This window comes from Ahaetulla prasina, chromosome 4, assembly GCF_028640845.1.
Source record: "Ahaetulla prasina isolate Xishuangbanna chromosome 4, ASM2864084v1, whole genome shotgun sequence".
Taxonomy (NCBI): domain Eukaryota; kingdom Metazoa; phylum Chordata; class Lepidosauria; order Squamata; family Colubridae; genus Ahaetulla; species Ahaetulla prasina.
Window position 1 is genome coordinate 96,732,219 of NC_080542.1, and position 19,125 is coordinate 96,751,343.

At 32.8% G+C, this 19,125-nt stretch overlaps 1 protein-coding gene across 7 annotated transcripts in view; it reads left to right on the forward strand.

The window, feature by feature from the left end:
• Window positions 1–19,125, forward strand: part of THRB (thyroid hormone receptor beta) — a 254,122-nt gene that overhangs the window by 217,996 nt on the left and 17,001 nt on the right. For 6 of the 7 annotated variants that reach the window (XM_058179790.1, XM_058179785.1, XM_058179787.1 and 3 more), the window contains 4 exons: window positions 7,700–7,800; window positions 10,316–10,463; window positions 13,800–14,005; window positions 18,646–18,792. In XM_058179790.1, the coding sequence (XP_058035773.1) occupies window positions 7,700–7,800; window positions 10,316–10,463; window positions 13,800–14,005; window positions 18,646–18,792 (602 nt within the window). Of the gene's footprint in view, window positions 1–1,175; window positions 1,504–7,699; window positions 7,801–10,315; window positions 10,464–13,799; window positions 14,006–18,645; window positions 18,793–19,125 lie in introns of those variants that run through there. The other variant, XM_058179784.1, reaches the window with a different exon arrangement.

Here is a 19,125-nt window from a genome sequence, read left to right on the forward strand (position 1 = left end):
CCCGTATACCAAAAAATAGTCTTTATCATTCAAAGGGATTTACTGCCCAGAGTTGTTTGAAACAAGATGACCAGCAAATAAATAAATTAATAAAACCAATAAATAAAATTTATTGTTAAGTGAGTGGGCCTGCTAGGCTTTATTTTGAATATTTGTTATATGAAAGTGTAACATAAATATAAAACATTTTTAAAGTTGAGAAGAGTTTATCTAATTATTAAATAATTATTATCAAGGCACATGTGAATGAAACAGATGCAGAAACAGCTCACACTGGGAAGAAAGCAATTTAATGAAATACAACTGGAAAACCAATTAAGCTTAACTTTAATTTGTAAGCAGTATTCTGCTTGCTGATTAAGGAGGCCTGTTTTGTAATTTCCCACCTGTTGAATTCAATAACACATCTATTAAAGTCAGTGAAGTCTGAGAAATCTGCTTTCTTGCAAATGTGTTAAATTACCAAGCAGCAGGGAGTTTGACCTAAGTATGTGTAAGACAGGAAAGGTCCACTCAGATAATTCTGCCAATCAAAATCAATACAGTAAAGTAGATGACAGATTTAGACACTAAAGTTTTGTTTAAAACACAGACTTACTGCTAGTGTCATCAGTATTGCCCTTTAGGATTTTTCAATTAATGCTGAAAAGCAGGATTATTGATTTTTGGATTTTCAGCATATCGTCTTTAGGATTGCTTAAGTGTTCTTTCTGTTGCTCACACTTAAACTGATAGTGCTAGAGGAATAGTTAAACTCTTCCCTTAGCAATAATTTTATAGTCTTAGTGAAAGGCAATGGAACTGGTTTTATAAAGTAATCATTCACCCCCAAAAAATGGGGTGGTCTGGACATTGTTTCTTTGCCTGAGGGCCAAGAGCAAGCAGTATCTTCTCTAGGAATTAGCATGCAGTCACAGATTAAGACATTTGACTGTCATAAATCTGCTTTCTAATATATGGGACTCATAGGGCAGTTCTCCATCCATCTCTAATATAAAGAGGGTATTAGCCAGTCATTGGCTGCTCTAAAGTTAAGCATACAGTTTTACTGTTCCCTTTCTCAGTGCCGTGCATCTGTTCGCTACTTTCTTGTTCCATGCATATGCACTTCGAGTGTATATGCATGTGAATGTGTGCACGCATATGTAGAGTATAGGCTGAGAGAGGATAACAAAATGAACTATTGCGTGCAAGAAATTTATGAAGCTCACTCAGCTGCCAACAGCAACTGCTACATGCAGCCTTCGGATTATTGCACTTATATCGAAGATAGTCAGAGTTACAGCAGTTGTGATGCTCAGGTCCTGCACAATAATAACATATATATGGAACAGGCCTGGGCGGTGAATCAGCCTTATACCTGTAGTTACCCTGGAAACGTTTTTAAGAGCGAGTATTCTGACATGGACATGGCCCTGCATCAATACAACCAAACTGAATATTTCACTGAAGAAAAGCCTACTTTTTCTCAAGTGCAGTCACCAGCCTTCTCTCAGAAAAAAGGTAGGGGAAAATTTTGTCATTTTTTAATGAGAGAGAGAAAGACAGAGGGGTGAGTGGGAGAAAGAGATCAAGAACATCTATCTGCATCTAATTCTTCACAGAAGAAAAAGCATACTTTTCTGAGTTACATGTTTAGGGGTGAAGACTGCCTGTTTAGAATTGGAAGCAGTAGCAACAGATGTTGCTAGGTGATTTTTGCGATAGATTTATTTTGAAGCATAATAAATTATAATGACATGCAGGTATTTTTACATTAATATCAGGAAGCTTTTTATATATATATACAATATTTTCAAACTGCCAGCCTACCATGCTATTCATTTGTATGTGGTTTGAATGAATTGAAGTTTCTTCTTAACAGGCAATTCATTTGTAGTTTGTGAAATGTATGGTCTTCTGTGTCTTCTCTCTTAAGTGACCACTATCTACTTAACATCTTTAGTTCTCATTATCTGTGCAAAAATTGCCATACTATTAATTTGCATAAAATGCTAATCACTGGATTTTATAATATAAAATTTACAATATAAAAGAGTTCAGGAAAAAAACTGTTAGAAAAACAAAGTGGAACTTTATTTTCTCATCCAATTCATCAAACAGTTGGTCTGGTAGTGCAGTTAATAGGTAATATAAGAGAATCATTCTAAATAACTAATTTCTATACAATATTGAAGGATGCCTTTATTTCAGATTACATTGCATTATGTTTCACAGCAATCAAGCTGTTCAACATCTGTGAGAAACATTTAGCTGCATGTATATAAAATATTATTTCCTCTATAATACATTTTATTTCATATACTAATTCTCTTATTATTTTTACAATGTTAAATGTTACTTTTCTTGACAGTCAGCAGCTATGTTTCTTACACTGCAAGCTAGTTGAATTTGTTCAAACCATCTAAATATCTGAATAAATAGTCTACTGTTTGATTATTATTTTACAGCTATTCATATAATTAAAATCTGAGCAAATATCAAAATTGCTATTTTAAAAAAAACAATTATATAGATGAATGTCATCTATTTAAAATAGAATGCCACAATATTAAAAAAAAATTCTGTTGCTCAGCTTGAGATATACCTAGCAGCATTTACTGTTCTTAAATTATTACTTGTAGTAGACAAAGTTATTCAGTAGTTTAAAAAAAAACATATTGGTCTAAAAGTCTAGAGTTTTTTTAAAAGTTACTAAATGGTAAAAATTAGATTTAAATTATTCATCATATTTAAAATGTTCCAAAACTGAAAAATTCACCAATATGTAAATATTTAAAAAGTTTAATGTATATTTAAAAAGTAGGATTTTTAAAAAGGTGAAAATAACCTAATCTCTGTACCTTCTTTTTCGTTTCTAGTTCCTTCTATTATTTCTATGTGTTTGTATTTTTCTCCTTTTTGAATCTTAATAAGTAAAAGATATATACTTTTTATTTTGTTCCTCTTTTTCTCTCCTTCTCCGTCTTTGGTTAGAAACTATATAATCAACACACTTGTTTTGTTGGTAAATATTAGTAATACAGTTAAGCAAAACTGCATGATATTTTGCAAATATAACTTCACAAGATTACTATCCATATACAATTTGCAAACTATTACATGGCTATAAAATTAAATAATTCTTGATTATTATCATTTTATAATACAGATTAATACACTAGTCCAGACATCTAACTGTATGTTAGCAAACTTTAAATATTAGTAAATAGAGGCTATTTCTTGGAATTTTTGTTGTGATATTTTCCTCCAATAATTTTTTTCCTGTTTTCTGTTGAATATAAAAGCTTTCCAAATATTTGGCAGTAATATGTTGCTGTCGGTGAATGAAACTCATATGACTGCAAACAATTTTGGCTCATTTTCTTGATCAGCAAAGATAGTGTAACATATTTGTTGATCAAATAGTATTAGAAACTACAAAAATATTTTATGAGACCTTTCAACCAAGCCCTGATAAAAAATTTGATCAGCTAATCCTCTCTTGAAGGCAGAAGGCTGTAATATAAAACATTTGTGACACTATTGATCCACAATTGATTTCTTTCTTATTTTACATGCATATTTTTTTTACTGCTAGCAAAGCCTTAATATTAGCTCATTAAACAAAATGAAGATTTAAAGCAGGTGTTCACAGTTGGCTTTACAAGCTCTTTATATTCATTTCATGTAACTCTGAGTACTTGCCATTATGTTTCTATAGGCTAGTACCTAAAAAAATTAAGAACCATATTTAGATTATTCCTAAAATGAAAATTTCTTGAGTTTCTAATTCTGACCAAAATGTGTTTATAAAAGTTGCATAGCTTGTGAAAAACGGTATATATAATTGGTAGGATACAATCTTAATTTTAAGTATCTAAACATTATGAAACATACATGTTTTATATTCAATCATATATTTCCAGCTGTTTGAGAATTTTCATCGTAAAATCATAGCTACATTTAAAATGCAGAAAATTAATCAAGATGACAAAAATCAAGATTATATGCTAAAGTAACTCATGGATTATTGTTTATATATGGTAACAGCAACGAGATTATTGCGTGAACAAAAATGAAAAATACAGAAATACTCACAACTGAGGATGAATGGTGAAGATGGTATAACTTAACAAAAATCGTTAAATTAACTTGTTTGATTAGGGAAAGGATAACAATTACTGTTATAAAAGATAGAAACTGATGATTTCTGGATTTATTAACTGTATATGTTGTGTTTATATATGAGCAGAGGGGAATTATGTTATATAATTGTGAAGGGGGAAAAGGTATCAAGGATGTCTTGTAACTGTTGCAAGGAAAATCATAAATTGCTTCTTTAAATACTTTTTTCTTCACTTTATTTTGTTGTTCTTTATCTTTTTTTACTTTTATTTTTGTATTTATTTTTTAACTTTGTAAATAAGTCTTTAATAAAAAATATTTTTAAAAAAGTTATATTCTAAAGCAACATATATGATAGTGCTGAAAGGAAATTTGTGTTGGGATACATTAGTTAACATAATTCAAAGCTTGAATATTAGGGAAATGAAAACCAATACATTTAGATCATTTAGAAAAGGAAAAAGAATTTCCTTTTTCTGTAACATTGTATAGGCATCTGCGTGTATTACAAAATTTTAATCACAGCATTGCATACTCTATTTCTCTTCAAAATATCTCACAGTTTATCAATAAGCAGATTATTTAATTGAACCAGTTTTTATTGTGTTTCTGTTCATATTTTTAACACAATAGCCATTTTTTACTGAATGCCTATCAATACATTACAAAATTTGTAATGGGGTAATGATTCCCATCATTAAAAGGGTATCGAAAGAGGAAATAATGTTTGACTTTAGCACTTACGTCATGATCTTCCATATTTTTCAAAGCAGACAAATGATTCAAAAAGCAGCTGTGGACTTGCCTAAGAAACTAATCTAGTTCTGTCTCTCTGCCTTAGGCAGCAATTGATTCTACCTTACATTAGGAATATATGTATTTCTAAATTAATTTGAGCTAGGATTTAATTTGATTGTTAGTCAGATTAATTCATATCTCATATTACTATAAAATGAATCTTCAAGTCAATAAGGCTTGTTTGAATCTGGTTCAATATATTTAAGAACAATGCAACACAGATTTAAGAGCAAGACCTGCAATTGGCATGTTCATGAATAGCTAGACACCTATTATTTATCACAGGAGTTGGAAATAGATTCCTTAGTCAAGGGCTTTCACCATTTGCTCAAGCAACCTTTTACAGCTTGAACAGAACACCTATAATTTTCTTTAAAAGAATACTCTTTTCATACAGAAAGAACTCTGGTATATCTTTGCTTCCAGAAATGAAATGTAATATTAATATTACATAATATTAAAGCATTAGCAGCAAGAATAAACTTGAAAATTCTATTGTACAAAAGAGGCATGAGCTCTTTATCCATCAATATCACAATATCACTAATATATCAGCTTCTGCTGATATATTTTTAAAAGTTCAAATGTGGTAGATTTTGCAGTGACTACTGCTAGTGCCTCTTATTGATACTTTTGGGCCAAGAACCTCAGATTCAGGAAATAAGTGTATGAACTCTTTTTATGTTCCCACTAGCACACAGAGAGGTAAATCCAAACAAAATCTCTTTTATTCAAGATATCCTAGTTAAGGAAAAAGGCTATATTTAGGTTTATATTCTATGCAAAAGTGTATCTTCCTCGGTTTTAATATCACAAACACTGAACATAAGGGTGATGCACAAAAAGTCCCATAAACTGACCACATGGGCCACTAAATCTAAATAAAAAAGGGTAATGCACAAAAAGTCCCATAAGCTTACCACATGGGCCACTAAATCTAAATAAAAAAACTCCTTCCTCCCTAATTTCCTATTGAAATTATTTTACACTGTTAAGATTAGATGCACCCAATTTTTTTTATGCCACGAAGCTTTACATACAGTGGTCTATAAATTTTTGAAAATTATCGACCTCTGAGATGAAATGTGTTAATTTTACATATTTTGATTAGATGAATTAGAAAACAGGTGATAAAGGTGCTGGTTGGCTAAAGTTTTCAAGATATTTCACAATAAAGATTTATACACAGGCAAGTATTTTTGCCTACAAGGGAGAGAGGTGTCTAAGGATCATGATGCCCCGTAACTTCTTGACAAAATATGGTAAAACAATGAAAATGGTACCACATGGAAGTATATATACAGTATTTATCTTCACTTTGAGAACAGGAAGGCAAATGACTATGAAAAACACATGGAAAATTTGCTTAAGTCTTATAAAGCACTTGGTGCAAACATGTCACTGAAAATTCACTTCTTACACTTGCATTTAGACATTTCCCTTTGAACTGTGGGGCAGTGAATGATGAGCATGGGGAGAGATTCCACCAGGATATCGCAAGAATGGAGAAAAGATAGCAAGGGAAATGGAGTCTGTCCATTGCTTGCTAGTTGTTACTGGAATCTCCCCAGGGATGATCCTACTGCAGTTCATGAGAGAAAAGCCAAGAAGTGTAGTTTAGATACCGAATAAAGATGGAACCTTGTCATTTAATCAGATGTTAGAACTTGTCAGTTTTTCATGCAAAAAGCATGAAAATGTTAAATGAAAAACCAATAAATTAATGGAAAGTTATGTTATTGGTATCAATAAAAACATTTATAATGATTGGCGTGTCACCATTCTCATTGCTATATCACATTTTACAGAAAAGTTATGGAGCAAAAAATTGCACATCCCCCTCATAATTTTGAATTATTTTGATGCAATATTGACCTGAAGCTGTATCTTGGAAACTGGAGCCAATTAATACCAGGACTTAATTTTCCTTTATTAGTGACCCAATTCTGGTAAAATTAAGCTACTTTCATTTCTAAGGCTTTCTCCTGGTATACCAATGATACCAATGAAAATTCCTGTATCAGCTTGCCAAATTCCCTTGTTCCTCACCAATTAAGCAAGATGGGCAGTAGACAACTCTAGTGAATGAAATAAAAATTTGGGGTGCAATCATTTTTTTTTAAATCACAAAAACTAATTCTAGCAGGTAATACTTTAACTTACAAAAAAAAAGGATGTACATGAAGTCCGACAGTTTCCAGTCAGGTCTTATTTCCATAACTCAGCTACAGAGAGAAACTGATTAAAAACATCTCTGCAGCGTTTCAGGGCTAGGTGGAAGAAGAAGAGCAAGAATCATTTAGCAAGGGAGAAAATGGGCCCAGATATTTAGAAGTGCAGTCTTTCTAATCTCTAAACTACCTATTTGACTGGCAATGGCATCATGAGTAGCTTAGAGTTCTATGTCAATTTATGTTAAACATAATCTGCATTAGGTCTAAAATTTGTTCCAAATATTTATTGCTTTTTCTTCATTTTTCTAGGCCAGTTTTATTCGACCTTAGCAACTTTAAGATATTTTGGTGTCAACTGTCAGAATTGTGTATTGTATAAATACATGTTGATTCTGGTAACATTGTTTTCTTTAGTAATTTTAGATTCCTAAATAATTTTCTTTTTGTATTTTATAATACCTTGATTCAGACTGTTCAATGTTGATGTATTTCCTGCCTCCATTTAAGAAACCATTAATGTCAGAGTAGTAAGTTATATTAACATGCATTAAATAATGAGGATTCCTTTCAAGTTTATATTCTGCATTGATAAACTTTCTTTCTCTCTTAATTCTTTGCAGGGTACATACCCAGTTATTTAGACAAGGATGAGTTATGTGTTGTTTGTGGTGACAAGGCGACTGGATATCACTATCGTTGTATTACTTGTGAAGGGTGCAAGGTAATAACAGCAGTATAAATTAATAAGAGCTGGAAATCATAAATTAGTTTTATTTCCTATAATAGATATCATGTAAGTGGAAATGCCATGTAGGGAACAGCATATGTTATATGTAACAAAACAAGAATAATCCTTCTTTTAAAATATCACAGTTATATTCTTGCTTGCAATAGAAAGGAGGCTCTCATTTTATTGATTGATTTTAGAATTTTAAAATACAATAACAGTTAAAAAAATCAGATGAGGTAGAAGAAAAAGAAAATACAATCTAGAATTATGACCTCCACCCTTCTTTTTATTGAATAGTTGTAATCTTACTCTTGTACCTCTCACTTTTTTGTAATTTCCTTCCCAGAAAGAAGGATCTCAAACTTTTTCAAAAACTTTTTTCTTGATTTTTTTAGCAAGGCATTATATAGCACCATAAGTCCAGTAATGTTTTACAAATGAAGGCAAAGATACGTGTCCAAGGATAATGTTGCAGGATTCAATCTGTGTCAGTCACTGGGACCAGAAGTTTAGTCTGCCAAGCTTTCAGACTCACATTGGAGCCATCCTCAGGAACTTTTCTTTCCTGAAATGCATACTTTGGACTCTTCTATGTGTAGCATTTTTGTGTAAATAAATGCAGAATATCCCAAAATACACATTTTGGTAGAGGGAAATTCCCTGAGGATGGATTCCAACACTAGTCTGAAAACTTGGAAAACTAAACCTCTGGTCCCAGTGACCAAAGCAGGTCACTGGATCCTACAATGTTTTGTATAAGAAATTTAGTTGTGCTGACTGTGATTATGTTTTCCTTGCTGTCTTTAAACTTCGGTCATTAACTAATGACTTGGCATTATTAACTTTAGTCATTTATTAATGACTTGGCATCATTAACTTGGTCATTTATTAATGACAGTTCTCTATATTTTCCTTTGTAGACAACACCAGCTGTAAGTTTATGTCAATTTTAAAGCAGGGGAGGGCAAGGTGTATTTTTTTCTAGTGCTACGAAGTGAGAGAGAGTTCCATGGTGACAAGTAAGCATTAAAAGTAGAGAAAGAATTTTAATTCATTTTTTTTGTGATAAGAGTTCAAGTTATTTATTTTTTAATAAAAGTAAAAATTGTTATGTTAAATTTGTAAGATGTGTGCAATATATTATTTAGTTTAAAATAAGTTATTTGCTACTAAATTCTGGTAGTGTGTTCTTGGGGGTTTCCAAAGGCTTCAGGCTGGCCACTGGTTATGCTGTAAAGATATTTGGAAGCTGGATCTTTCCTTCATCTTCACCTGGTCATTGATAAATAAATGAAACAGATCACACTAAGTCAAAATCAAATAGCTACATAGTGGATTATTGCAGTGTGTGAATTAACTATCTTAAGATACAGTAAATTTTGCTAATGTATTTTATAAATCACTTTATAATCATATTCTTAAATGACAGAAGTCTTTCTTTCATAATCCACCTACTGATTACTACAATTTATAATTAATTAAATAGATCCTAATTAATTGCATCAAAGAGTTTTTCATTTTTAATTTTAGTTCTGTAGCATGCTCTCAAAATGGTACCAGGTATGTGACCATTGATTTCAAGGAGTCTGTAATTCATCTTCAAAACTATAATAAAGGTGAATGGTAAGGAGTTTCTGCTCTCTTCAGAGCTAGTTTCAGCTTCTCTTTTCTTCATACATCAGCACAGGAAATGGAAATCAGATACTGTTTTATATACAATAGGCTAGTATTAAAAGAATTTCAATGTATGTTATAAACAAAAATTATAGCTAAGCCAATCTTATACATATTTCAGATAAAGATATTCAATATATTACAACCTAGAAAATATTCTGGGGATATGTTTGGTCAAAATGTCTGTGAACTGAATCCATCTAAAGTGTCATGGTATAAAATCTAATTTAGTACCTATCTAATGTGCATTCAAATGTCATCCATCAGTAATATTACAGTTTACCAGAAGGTAATATTCATCAGTGCTCCTTTGGATACTAAACTGATGTAATTATTTACAGAGGTCACAGGCTACTTGTAGGAGTAGGATGTCAGCAGTATTCAAGAATTATTAATCACTACTTTCTTTTAAAAAACAGTCCATGAACTGGAAAAATCCATCAGTCCTTTTAATCTTATCTTCTTTAAATAAGCTCATTTATAGCAACTAAACAAGAATTGAGTACAGTTATTTGTACAACTTCTCCAAGTAAATAGTTGAAATCAGGTGAAGTATAAGGCATATTCTTGTTTGTAGGAGTTACTTCTAAAGTCATCTTTTGAAAAATTAAATAAGATGTAAAACTGATACCCTGAACTTTGGGGTAGACATGTAACTTAATATTGTAGTTACGCTTCAGATTCCCAGCTGAGAGAAAACCAAACTGTAATTATAGAATCATATTGCATTTTCTTAATGGTTTCTTAATAAATACCCAGGTAAAATGTCCTGCATAGTTTATACAGAAAGGTGAGTGATTTGGTAAAATTTTGTAACTTCTTATTCACACAGGGTTTTTTCCGAAGAACAATTCAAAAAAATCTTCATCCAACTTACTCCTGTAAATATGAAGGAAAATGTGTGATAGACAAAGTCACAAGAAACCAGTGCCAGGAATGTCGCTTCAAGAAATGCATCTATGTTGGCATGGCAACAGATTGTAAGCTTTTTTTAATTTCCTATTTGTTTTCATTAGATATGTTTATTACAATTTGTTTTGATAATCAGTATTTTATTCCAATTTTTAATTTATATTCTTATATGCTGATTAAAATATTGATTGATGTGTTCAATTAAAAAATTTTTAGAGCTTAAATTTTCTGTTAACTCTTGAAAAGATTATGCTTTCTTCTGGCCAAAATTATTTTGTGCAATATTAAGGAGATGAACAATTTCTATCACAGAAGTGGGAAGATTTTTGAGCAAAACTCTGCAGACGAAGAAAAAAAAATCAAGCTTAAAGATTTGGAAAAATGGGAAGTTGGATACTGTTGCATGAGTCATCCTGCGGTTGTTTGTTTTATTTTTAGCCAGAAGGAAAAGGAACACTATTTCACTTCTAAGAAAATAGAATATATGACTGCAAAATTAACTCTTTACAAGGTTGTATTCCCAAAGTTTCTCAGAAAATTTTCAGGAGCATCTTAATTGATGTGAATTGGAGTAATTATAATTAAAAATTGCAGCCTCAGCTTATCAGTCTTAACTATTTATAAAAATATAAACAAATGTATTTATTAAAAATATTAAAACAATCAATTTGTTCAGTACTCATATATGTATAAAAAGGTGTATAACTTTTTAAATACATATTTAAAAATTCCAAATACTTAGCTCATGAATAATTAAATTACTAACATTGTGTCTGTATATTATCTTAATGTCTCAGATAATATCCTTCCAAATATTATTTGTTGAGCAATATAAGAACAGGACAGTGGCATTGTGCTTAATAACTGTCTGGGTACGTCTAAATATTTAGTAGAAGCTGTATGCTATTTTTGGTACTGCTTTGCTTTGATCCAACAGGATTTTACTTAGGTGCTTATGATTATGTCTATTCTGATTATCAATGTCTCTTCAAGTATGAAAGTTAGGTTTTTCATATACCTCTCCTTTTTCCTTTTAATTCCTTTTAATTATGTGATATAAGTTCTGAACCACTGAGTAAGAATGATTGGACACAATAATTCTGGACAGCATACATTTTTTTCTCTAGATTTTCTGTAGATTTGGATAAAAGATTAATGGTAAAGATGCTTTATCATTTAGTGATAGAGTTAGAGTTACTTTTTTAGGGATATGTCATGACCACAAATCACATTTTCTGCCCTGTTCACTGTGTCATATAATAACAATAGCATTTAGACTTATATACTACTTCCTAGTGCAGTGGTTCCCAACCTTTTCTTGTTTGAGGCACAACCTTTTCTTGTTTGAGGCACCCTTGGAAAGCCTTTCAAAAGTTCCCGGCACCCTTATAAGGAAATAGATATTTAAAATCTCCGTAGCTCAAAAGTTCCCGGCATCCTCAAAAGATCTCACGGCACCCCTTAGTGCCGCGGCACACTGGTTGGGAACCACTGTCCTAGTGTTTTACAGCACTCTCTAAGTGGTTTACAATTGCCTCCAACAATCTGGGTACTCATTTTTACTGATCTCAGAAGAATGGAGGGCTGAGTCAATCTTGAACCTTGGGATTGAACTCCAGACTGATCATCCCTTTTCACAATCTCAACAATGACTAGCCTGCCAACCATGGATGATATTTTTCACACTGACTCTCTGGAGAATGACATGTCACTGAGGCAGGCTAAAAATAGATTAAGATGGAAATGAAATGAAAACATTTCTGAAAGGAACGTGAAAGAAATTGGCAACCTGTAGTGCTCCAACTGGCCTGCCACAGGACCACCCATTCCAGATAATCATCGCTTCTGTGTATCTGTGGCCATTTCTCCTTTGTCTCCTAGACAGAAGAAAGTGATGTTTGGTAGCCATTTTTTTTTCTTTTTGCCCGGTGTAAATATTAGTCCCTTGTGAAAGCTGTGCTGTATTCTGTGAGGTTAATATTCCTAACAGTAATCTCTATAGCCTAACTCTATGATTGTGGGGGACTCCACTTGACATCAGGTTGGGTATGGCCATTTGATGTCACTCACGTCGAGGGGCACCTTGCCGGCTTCTACTCGCCCTTCCCCTCCCAGTCCCTTCTCACTTGCCCATCTGGGCTCTTTAGGGCCCCAACAGGAAGCAGTTGCTGGAGCTAAGCAGCTAGCACAAGAAAGTGTTGGCAAAACAGCTGGCTCAATTCAAATTGGAGAAGGAGACTCAGCAGAAGCACCTCACTGAGGACTACGAGCATAGGCTTTCCAAGCAGAGGGAAAATCTGAGGGAGTGCCAGACCAGGTACTGGAGGCTCAGCGGGCTGCGATGGTCAGCCAGTTCCAGGCCATGATGCAGTTCCACTGAAACAAGGCCCTCCGGCTCTTCGCCACTAGTAGCACTTCCCTCCGGCCTTCACCCAAAGCCCCGCACTAGGAGGCCAAAGCAGACACCAAGTAGGAATTTCTGCCCCCCCCTCTGCCCACACAAAAAAGACCCTGAATGGGGAGACTCTTTGCAGCAACACAAATGCATGTATCCAGCCCAGGGGCTGTAGTTTTAGGACCCATGATTTAGTGCAATATAAAAAATGCAAATAATTTTCTGCAGACCATCAAAATTTTCTCACGTGGTCTGTGGACAAGAAGTTGGTGATCGCTCCTCCATATAATCTCCAGTCTCCAGCAGAGGAAAATACATCTTTACAATATGGGAAAGGCCTCATAGATGTCCTTGTCATATATTCAGTGGCTGTATAAAGAGAAAGTTTGTACTTGATGTTCCTCTATATGACAGTCAATTAATGGTCAGCCAGGATTCTTTATGTGGTTGAGCCCTTCATATATACACAAAGCAGAACATTCATGTAAGGCTGTTTCACCTTACCCTTACAGTCAAGGTGATGGCTGTAGTGGAATAGTTCCATGATTTCCTCATATGTATTTTCATTGGATATGGAAAGTCATCTGATTATCCCAGCTATTTTTGCATTGTTTCTTGTTTTGAAAAGTACATAAAATTGAAATATTTTATCCTAAGATTCTGTGTCTCATCTTTTGATCTTGAAGACATGATATCCTTAAAAAACATCTGACAAGGATTTTTTTGAAGCTTAACTTGCTACAGCATAGAATAGGCCAGACATAATAGCACTAAATATATATTTTTTAATTTTTCTTCATGAATTTCCATGATTTGGAATTAACTTGATTTTGAAGGATGTGCTTGATTAGATATAAAAGCTCCAGATTTTGCCCTGGCTAGTCATTCTGCTATTTGTCCACTCCAACATAGATATTACCTGAATCATCAACAGAGATATTGAGATCATCCAAAGAGATAAGAAGCATTTCTAGTTTCCTTTTTTGTAATATATTTTTTTTCTCATTAGTGGTGTTGGATGACAGCAAACGGCTAGCAAAAAGAAAACTCATTGAGGAAAATCGGGAGAAAAGACGCCGAGAAGAATTACAAAAAACAATAGGAGTGAAACCGGAACCAACTGATGAAGAATGGGAGCTTATTAAAATTGTTACAGAAGCACATGTGGCTACAAATGCACAAGGAAGTCACTGGAAACAGAAAAGGAAATTTTTGGTATGTACTGCAACAGTTTAGAACTGCCTTTTCCTGTCCAGATGAACTCAGTGGTGAAAGTGCACATCATAGTAAATGTACTTTCTGAACATTCATAGGATGGATTTTTGCCATTTTGATGGGAAAAAACCTAAAATCTATATTGTAGGATTAATATAGCTACAAATAAGCAAGGATCTCAAAATCCCTCCTCCAAACTGAGGAAAGCAAAATTTAGCCCATCCATTATGAGCATTATCATCTCAATCACCAGCACCCTTGGGCTTTTTCCTGATATAAATGCCACCATAAGCTGCCAAAGGTTTGCATAGGTAGGAGTCCATTGCCCTGTGTCTGAATATAATGATTCTGTTTAATGTTTCCTGATATACTGGCCCTCCATTCATTTGTTTAACTGTGCTTTAATACCATCTGTACTAATGCATTGTATTTTAAGGCGGTGAGTAGTAAATAGATAATATAGCATACTTATTATATGGAGAAAAGAGTTTTGTTGTACCATGCAGTAATTGTTTTTTAACATAGAACACAATAGATTATGAACACATGGTTATTCCTCACATAGTTATTGCAATAAGTAAACAAAAATCCTTAATAGTAATCCTCTGATAAAACTCCATGGAAACCACTGATGTCATTGGGACTATATAGCATATGGATTGTTATTTTTTTATATTCTTATACCAAGTTCTAGTATTGAACTATTTTAGTTTAATAGAGTCCAAATGTTACAAATTATTATCCTTATCCATTTTATTTTTTTTAACTTAAGGATATTTTCAAGTTACAAGAGCTCCTCCTATAGGGGAAGGGTTTATTTTTGAATAATGGTAGAATAATATAAGAATCATCATGCCTTACTTTTAAAAAATGAAACATATTGTATTACTGGAGCTTTCAAGCATTCCATAGTTTTCCCTGTTAGATGTTGGAGAGAATTTTAAACCAACTGGGCAAACTTTTTTCAAAGATCCACAATCCTTTGGGTCAGACCAGAATTTAAAAAAATGGGTAGAAGCAAGTTTAAAGAAAACTAAATTACATTAATTAAAGTTATGATCTTATATGATTATTCCCAATTTATTTACAATTTTTCCTCCTAATATAGTAAAAACTATAATTTAGTAATACCTTTAGAGAATATGAGCAATCTGTGTTGTGCACCTTCTAAGCTAAATGAACAAAGCTAAATCAACGAAAGTTCTCGTCACTTTTAGGAAATCTTTGAAAAGTGAAAAATGAAGTGTTCAAATTAGGGGTTATCACAATGATTTTCCTACATTAATTACATTAAAAGGGGACAATAGCAATAGGTTATTTTGTTCCAGGGAGTAGAGCCTTAATTATATTAAATTATGAAAATACAGTTTCCAGTTGACTGTTACAAAATGTTTCCCAATGGTGAGCGCTAATTGACTGTTGACTAAGACACTGGTATGCTGCACTTCCAGTGGTCTTATCTATACAGTTGAATGCCCTGAATGAAGACAACCCATTATTGCCCGAGGATATGCACTTAAAACAGTACAATATATCATTAACCCACAATGGAGGCAGTACAAATATCCTTTTTTTCTTCAAGTGTTTTCCCCTGTTATCTCAATTCAAGCTCTTCCATCTGGACAATCATGGTGCATGAAGGAGAATGCTAGGAGATGATATAACATGAAGCAGCAATCTGTTCAGCTTCAGTTGGTCCAGCAGGTCTGCTGTGGGACTATCAAATTCTGTCTTATTGACTGGGTTGGTTTGGTTGTGAGAGACATCAGAACTCCAACTTTCACTGTCATTCTATTTTCCCCATTGTAATTGAGTTAATCAGGCAGACATAGAAAATACGAAGCCGTAAAATTATTACCCCATCCTTGGCTAATTGAATTTAATTGGAACTATAATTAAAAATATGTGACTGTTGCACTTCTTTGGCCTGTTAAAATGAGGCTTTCCCTTTCCAGTGGCTCCTGTTTGTAACAAAGCCCTGGTCCTTTATTTCATCTCTTCACATAATATTCTTAGAATAGTTTACTAAGTAAACTTAGAATAGTAAACTAATTCCCAGAGCAAAATCTTTGTTCAAACTACAACCACACACACAAAAATCTGTTTGCTGCCCCTTAATGGTTTATTAATAAGGAATAAATCATTCCATCAATGGAATAAAAAGGAAGTAGGGAAAAAAATAGTAGTGCATGGAATAACCAGTGCATGTCAGTTGAGGAGCTAATTTAGAATATTTGTTTAAATAATGTATAAGAGTTTCTTATTTTCATCTAATTGTAAAATACAACACAGAGAGATATTTATCACACAAATAAACAAATACACTAAGTATAATAATTTAAAATTGATACTAATAGTTGTCAATAGCAAGATTAGAAAAAAACCTGGATAAATCATTTTTTACTAGGTGACATAATTTCAATAACCATAAGAGTTAGCCCTTGTCTTTCAACCATTCGTTTAAAGACCTTCCAAAGTTATGACAACTCTGAAAAAAGGTGATTTATGATTGGTCCTTGCACTTACTACCAACAGTGTTTCCACAACCATGTGATCAAAATGTGGGCACTTTGGGCACTTGGCAGCTGATATGAATATATGACAATTGAGGCATCCTAGATCACATTATCACCATTTGTGAGCTTCCTAGGAGGCTTCCAACAAACAAAGTCAATGGAGAATCTGGATTTACGTAACCATGTGATTTGCTTAACAACCACAGCAAAAAAAGGTTGTAAAATTGGGCACCACTTACTTAATGACTGCATTGCTTCGTGACAGAAATGCTAATCCCAATTACTGTAAATTAACTACTCCGTCTAATCCATATTACAGTTTTAACTCATACTGAACGTTACCATTAGAAACCTTTATGGAAACTTTTTTATATGCTGAAACACAGGGAAAGTATACCTATTCATGTAGAATGCAGATTTTTTTTTTTTGACATAAAAATAAATTAAACAGTAGGCTCTACATTAGGTAGTTGATTACTGCTAAAAAGAAATCAGATTCATCAATAGTGTACACTATTTGTATATACTTTTGATTTAACCTACATCTCACATAGTTATGTATCAGCTTCTTTATTAATTTGAACTAGACAATTATTTGAATTTGGATTCCGAATACATGAATTCTAAGCAAAAACACATCTAGTGATATTCGGGTGCAGAAATTATCTGAATTGAATTCTACCATTAAACCTTAATCGAGCAATGAAAATGTTTATTAATAAATATTTGAAATTTCAGAAGGATCCTAAAAGGAGAAAGTGAAGTTGCACTTCTGATAAATTCGTTTATTCATTTATTTATTTATTTTATTTGTCAACAAATACAAGAAAACAAGTAACAGAGTAGACACAGACATGGACACATGAAAAATTTTTGGCACAAAAAAAAGGATATAAATTGGCAAAACATAGCTATAAACACATAGAATGATTACATATAATTGGGAACAGTAGAAAAGGAATGGTAGGCATGCTGGTGTGCTTATGCATGCCCCTAATTCTGAGATCCCATATGGAATAGAAAATTGGATCCAGGGGCATCCAACCAGAACATCCTGATTAAGGACATAATATTGGCTATGAATAAATTGGAAGAGTACCAATACTCTAATTATATTTATTTTAAATATAAGCTAAAAATTCTAGAATAGGTATCCTTCCTGTGTTGTAGCAGAATACTGTAGAGCCTTTTGTGCTGCAGTCTTTTGGGAAGACTTCTGAAGATGTCAACAGATCTTGTCAACTTTTCTTGTTTCTTCTAATTTTAACTTAGACATAGCCATAGAATTGCAAGCCACTTTTCTTTTCCAAGAAATTAGAATTGATTGATTGATTAATTGATTATATGTCATTAAGCCAGTGTCGACCCTTAGCAACTACAAAGATTTTCTCCATTATGATCTGTCTCCAATCCGATCTTTCAGGTATTCCACCGGTGCATCTTAATTTAATTTAAATATCAGGATATGGAATGTACAAGTTATACATTAAATGACAGGAAATAGAATCTTATATAACTTTATATAACTTTGACCTGAATCTCCAAACTTCCATGTCCAAAAGCAGTTAACAAAAAGTTGAAAGTCCTTACTGATTCCTTTCCTATCTATTTATCTTATCTGTCAGTCTATTCCAGCTGAAAAAACACTCTTTGTTTGTTAGAGTTTTCAGTGAAGAGTAGGAGTGCCTCTGATCAAAAAACAAACAGAATAACAATTTATAAATATATAAATATATATAAAAATGTATACATATCTATATACTGTTTATACATAACAAACATGAGAAATACGGTTTATGCAAGCGTTAATATGGGCTATCTTTTTAGGTTTCAAGGGAAGAATATTCTTAGATGGGAAAACTTAGGCTTTCATATACAAGTTGTCACACTGTTTCCTTTATTTTTTTTTAAATTAGCAAGTAGTAATTATACTTGCAATATACATAGATTATTACAGCATTGGTATTTCAAAACATATGTACATGGATATAAATTTATCTTACATAGTAGCCAAGACTTAAAATCAAGCAAAATTATGTTGCCAACATTGCACAGTTTTAAAAAGAATCCATATTTATGGTAAATAAATTACATTCTTACAATGTTTTTGTTTTCTGTTGTTAGCCAGAGGATATTGGACAAGCACCAATAGTAAATGCCCCAGAAGGTGGGAAAGTAGATTTAGAAGCTTTCAGCCAGTTTACAAAAATTATCACACCAGCAATCACAAGAGTGGTGGATTTTGCCAAAAAGTTGCCTATGTTCTGTGAGGTATGAATTCCTTTTCTATTTAATTTGTTTTGGTTTCTGGTAGCATTTTTATTGTTGATATTATTGTTGTTGTTGATAGATGTTTTGCATTATCTTATAACAGTTCAGAAAAAAAAAGAAAGAAAAATTATGGCCCATGTTGTGCATACAGGCACCCAATACAAGTGGGCTAAAATAAAGCAACCTTTGATAGAACTTTTTCTTAGAGTTCAATGCTTTTTCAGGCAGTAATAGGAGTATTTTCCCTCTGGATATCTCCCTGTCACTATGCTTAATTCAACCTTGCTCCTTTTGGAGGCAATTTGGATAGTTTAAAACATCCTTGAAGCACCT